This window comes from Triticum aestivum, chromosome 6D, assembly GCF_018294505.1.
Source record: "Triticum aestivum cultivar Chinese Spring chromosome 6D, IWGSC CS RefSeq v2.1, whole genome shotgun sequence".
Classification (NCBI taxonomy): Eukaryota; Viridiplantae; Streptophyta; class Magnoliopsida; order Poales; family Poaceae; genus Triticum; species Triticum aestivum.
In genome coordinates, this window is record NC_057811.1 from 218,739,105 (window position 1) to 218,744,308 (window position 5,204).

Below are 5,204 nucleotides of genomic sequence, written 5' to 3' on the forward strand. Positions count from 1 at the left end.
ACCACGCGCCGCCCTCCTCCTTCCCCGGCGCCGGCCGCCTCCCTCCACTACGCGCCGCTCCTCCTTCCCCGGCGCCGGCCGCCTCCCTCCACCACGCGCCGCCCTCCTTCCCCTGCGCCGGCCACCTACCTCCATCGTGCAGATCCACGCCATCCCCGTACTCCTCCTTCATCCTGCTGGGAGATCTCGTGCGCCGCCCTCTGGCAGCCGGTGATGCTTCCCCGCCACCACTCTGCCTCCTTCCCGATGGGGCAACGATGCCGCGCGTACAGGAAGTTCATCGCCGCCATCTCAGGCCGTTCAATGTCGACGTCTTGGACGCGCCATGCTCCAACGCCATGGCTTGGGCTTCAGCAGCAAACAATGGAGCCTACAGGGGGAGCCGCAGGGTTGAGGACGTCCTGTTCGATAGTACAACTGCTTGCTCGGCCGCCGGTCACTCAAGGAGGTGAGTGCATGTCACCCCCGTGCGCTTCCATGGATGTTGTTGTCTGATACATCTCCCTCTCTGATTGATCTCGCATGATTTCTGTAGCTTGTCATTGCCTACCGTGCAACCATCAAGCGTGTGCTAATTGTGACTGAGGTTGCACTGCCCAGCAATACAGGCAGCAGTTTCACACTACAGGTAAATGACATTGCCTCTGTGAGATAATTATCTTGCAAATGATCAGCAAGAAGATTTACAGTTTATTTATGTGTTTATTTAGCTCCACCCAATACTGTAAAAATGCATGAGTCTAATACCCTGTGGCCTAGCTGACCGAATTAGCATGGAAGCTTCTCCTTTCACCATGAAATAAATGATAGATTCAACAGTTGCTAGGTAAATCACAAATCTATTTACTACATGTATTACTACCCTACATTCATGTCGTCAGAAAAGTCCATGTATTACTACCATGGGAGTTCAAAGAAAGGTCATCTATAAAATAGTATAACTTGTGAGCTTCTTGCAGACTAATGACGAGTTACTAGATAAACTTAGGCACCACACCACAGTCCATTCACTGCCGCATCCGAGGCTGTTCAATGATGCAACAACGAGGTCTGGCCTCCCCCCTTCCTATTTTCATGAAGCATATTCTGCAAAAATATCAGACGCTCTCAACTGAATAAAAAGTGTGTCGCGCAAGTTCAGGTATAACTGCTGCAGGAGTTCAAAAATCTCAACAAACAAAGCTCAAACCAAAGTTCAAGAACTGTTTCCTTCATAAACTAGTTTTCTTTTGGTTAATTTGTTGTTCTGGACATTACAGATGTACATTCTTCACCTAGTCGAGCAGCAAAGTTGTCGCACCAAATCGAACTTGCTGCTGCACCATCTCCACCAAGTCGAACTTGCAGCAGCCAGGTACCATAGTCGCTTAACTTGATCTCTCTGGTAGCTCATCCGGCAAGACTGCTCAATGGTATGACTTCTTTGCACAAAATCAGATCTGGTAGTTTGTCTGAGAGACACATTTGTTCTGTATCGTACTGCACCTTGTGCTCCCTTCATCCCATCCATGCTTAGATGAGATTTTTCTGTGCAATCAGACTTGGGCTAGGGTCAAAAAATTGGTGATCTTAGTTCTGAATTGCTGGGCATGCAACTCCTCGTTTGTTAATTGCTAAGTGATAGTCTGAACAATCGATAAGGGAGCCGCTGTGCATTACTATTGAAACACAAGGTTGTTGCATTTCTCAAAAAAAAGTCTAAACCAAGGGAGCCGCTGTGCACCAATCCTCCCCGCCGTGCGGCGACCACCTCTGTCGCCCCGAGTTCCCAGCTGCATGCATTCAGGAGCAAGAAAAAAGAGAGATTAATTGTCCGTCCACACTGCCTCTCCTCCCAAGTCCACACTAGTTTTATCACAAAAAGCAGAGGATGTCTATTTTATTTCCTGAAACAAAAATTAGGTGTTCTCAGTTCAGTACGTGAGCTATCTCAAGTTCTTGGAAAACATATAAACAGTACGGTGTTTGTGCAAAAAATTCAGACTGTTTTCTAATTATACAGCAGTTTACCATATGGTAGAATTGTAGTTGTTCAGTAAAAAGGTTCACTACCCCAACTGGGGGATTTTCAATCCGTTTTGTCTTTCTTTTCCAACTGAAAGTTGTAGCAAATGTGAACTGAAGCTGTTGTGGAGCAAATTAGGAATAGTTGCCTACTCTTTTGCCGCTGCTACCTTGCCACCTAGATTAATACTACTACTACTACTTATCGTGTTGCTAAACCTCGTGCTCTGGACAATTTGTGGGAAAGTCTGGAGGCACAAGTTGCTCCGCGACCGAGGAAGGCCCCGGTGCTTGCCATGGCTGAAGACGGCCTCCAACCGCCGGGCCCAAAGCAGCCAGCCTTTGTTCGCATGCGCGTCTCCTTCCTGCGTCACCTAGGTATGCGCCACCACCCGCCGCGCTCGATGCTTCCTACTCCCATAGCCGTCCTCAGTTCAACCCCATGGCGTCGAGATGGTCGAGTTAGTCGCGAGCAGCAGTCCGCCGTACCTAGAAACTGGATTTTTATCTGCAAAATCAGTTCACCGTACCTAGAACAACCAGTTCGATCCATCTCCTGATTCTGAAAATATGAATTGCGTTTACTGCCAAAATTGATGCTCTATAGTTCACCATGTATATATGTCATCAGTTCAAAAAAGACGTACAGAAAAAAGTTCAATTGTATGTGTTAAAACCAAGTTTGGTTTTCTACTATATGTCAGATTATTACAAAATACAATAAAAGATTTTGCTCATGTGGCTGTAAGCTCTAACCATATGGCAACAAAGAGAAAAATGAGTATGAAGTATTGTTGTTTCCGTATTGTTAAGTTCAGTATGTATTCCATTTTCAGTACGTAAACAAACACACAGGATCTTTATAAGAGCAAAAACTACAAAATGGAAATCTGTAAGTTCAACTACATATATTACAACAATTGAAAATACAAAAAATTACATCAGTTCAATGACAGAAAAACATGAGTTCGAAAAGTTTTTGACTCTTGAACTGATAGCTGAAAGATACGATATGTGTACTGTTGATAATCTCAAACATGTGTTACTCAACTTTAGAAAACATGTAAAATTGTTGTGCTGCTTTGCGATGTCTCCAGCAGTCCTACTTCTCCATGACGACAAGGACGACATCGCCATGCGTGCACGCTCCAACCTGTCCCCTGTCGCAGCCCCACCACTCGTTGCCGATGCACTCCAACCCGAGGACCACCATGATGGAGGTCGCCTCACAGCCTAGCGACGAGGTAACTCATCTTCCTTGTGCGTCCTTCGCCCACTGTGCGCCCTGCTGCCCTCGACCTCCTTCCTCACAGCCATGCTACCCCAAATTTTGTTTTGATTTTCAGTTCAACTTGTGTGTTCTTTTCAGTGCATTATGCTTTAAATGTGCAGAGTCCTGAGGCAAAATGATACATTTTAGTTTGCTTTGCCGCAAGGGCATTGCTGAAACTTCACTTCTGTCTAAACCTTTAACCATCCATTTCAAAAACAGATGCTACTTTACTTTGCATGGATCCTGAATCACATTTCACTAAAAATGTAATACTGAAATTACACTGAATAATTATATTGTATTTTTTTAGCATTCTTGCAACCCTATTAACACCATCTTTTTGTGCAGTGTTTGTTGGTTTCTCTTTCATTTACGGACATCTTGGGCTTGCTGGGTGCATAATCAAGAAGCCCAATCATCATCAGGGATGAAAAAAGGAGAGAAGCACGGGAAGAGGTACTAGTAGAAGAGGAAGAAGTAATGTGAAAAATGAGATAAATGTGAGAATAGCAAGTAGTAAAGCATGAGAGGGATTCAGATTTTGTTTTCACATTCTTGCTGTACACGTACCTTTGGTCTGTAGATGCACCGTAATGGATCTAGGAAGTATGAATGGTTAATACCTCAATGGTGCACTATGCATCTTTGGCAGGTTTTTATGCATTTTTGAATGGTTGTGGAGCAATTTAATGGTGCGCTATGCACTGAAGTATACATTGTTTATATGTTCTTGTACATCGGCTCATCAAGGTTGTACCATACTGAAATCTGGAGCAGTCTGGCAAAAAGTATTTACATCCTTCAAACTCGAGGATATGACAAGTTCAGAGAAAACAAAAGTTTGCAGTTGAGAAATAGGGGATGATCATTCATATGTCTAAAAAATAATTGAGCTTATATACAAAAAGTATTTACATCCGTTCAAACTTAGGGATACCACAAGTTCACAGAAAACAAAAGTTGTAAGCAAATCATTAACAAAAAAGTAGAGTAAAGTTCGGACTGTGAAAATACATCATTAAAAACAAACACAAAGCTCAGTTCAAAAACTCAGTTTTCGGGATGTGATAAAGCTCAAACAAAAATAAACCTCATGGAAATTCAAATGGTAAAAGTTCAAGTCGTAGAATGAGAGAAGTCCAACACATCGTTGCAAACAATATTTTCTTTTTGAAAAAAATGTCATTCAACTATATAAATCATGCAAGTTTAGGTACGATGATACCGTAGTTCGTTGCGAGAAAAATCATACAGGAAAAAATAGAGTAAAGTCCAGTCTATGAAAACTCGCTCAGTACAACCCAAAATGGAGATCAGTTTGAGTCCTCCGTTTTCAGAAGAATTCAAAATTAATCTATGAAAAATAGCTCAGTACGAACGCACACATAGATCAGTACGAGTACTCTGTTTTTCCGGAGAGAAAAATAGCACGATGGATCTTACCGTATTCAAAATTACTCTTAAACGGTTGCGAAGTAGAGAAAACGTTCAACATGACTAAGTTTCGCATTTTCGATAGCTATCCAACGGTATATTATTTGCCCCATTTCGACAAACTTTTTAAAAAAACCGCGTTTAAAATCAAATTTGACCGTATTCGTATTCTTTTTAAACCGTAAGGAATTAGAAAAACATTTCTATACAAAAAATTTGCGCATTTTTCATAGCTTTCCAACGCCGTATCATTTGCATCAATCCGACAAACCGTTTGCAAAAAAATACGAAAATATATTTCGCCCAGAATTTCACCATTTTTTAAATTACTTTTAAATGATATAAAATTTGAAAAAACAGTAGATATATGGAAGATGCGGATTTTTACCAGCTTTCCAACGCCATCTTATTTGCTCAATTCCGACAAACCATTTGAAAATTGTGTCCAAAATACGATTCGCGTTTTCGGTTTTGAAAAAAACGTTTTTTCAAA

At 42.2% G+C, this 5,204-nt stretch overlaps 1 protein-coding gene across 32 annotated transcripts; it reads left to right on the plus strand.

The window, feature by feature from the left end:
- The first annotated feature begins 6 nt into the window (after positions 1-6).
- Positions 7-3,945, plus strand: LOC123144495 (uncharacterized). Of its 32 annotated transcripts, none has more exons than XR_006471561.1 (6): positions 19-448; positions 536-1,141; positions 1,260-1,412; positions 2,252-2,382; positions 3,102-3,248; positions 3,626-3,945. XR_006471561.1 is itself a non-coding variant. In XM_044563663.1 (5 exons), the coding sequence occupies exons 2-5, from the start codon at positions 1,033-1,035 to the stop codon at positions 3,677-3,679; spliced, it is 312 nt and encodes a 103-aa protein (XP_044419598.1). In that variant the 5' UTR covers positions 22-448; positions 536-1,032; the 3' UTR covers positions 3,680-3,945. The 32 variants fall into 32 exon arrangements, 1 of the variants encoding a protein (XP_044419598.1); XR_006471562.1 differs by having other exon boundaries at positions 3,105-3,248; XR_006471563.1 differs by having other exon boundaries at positions 1,260-1,354; positions 3,105-3,248.
- Positions 3,946-5,204: the final 1,259 nt, after the last annotated feature.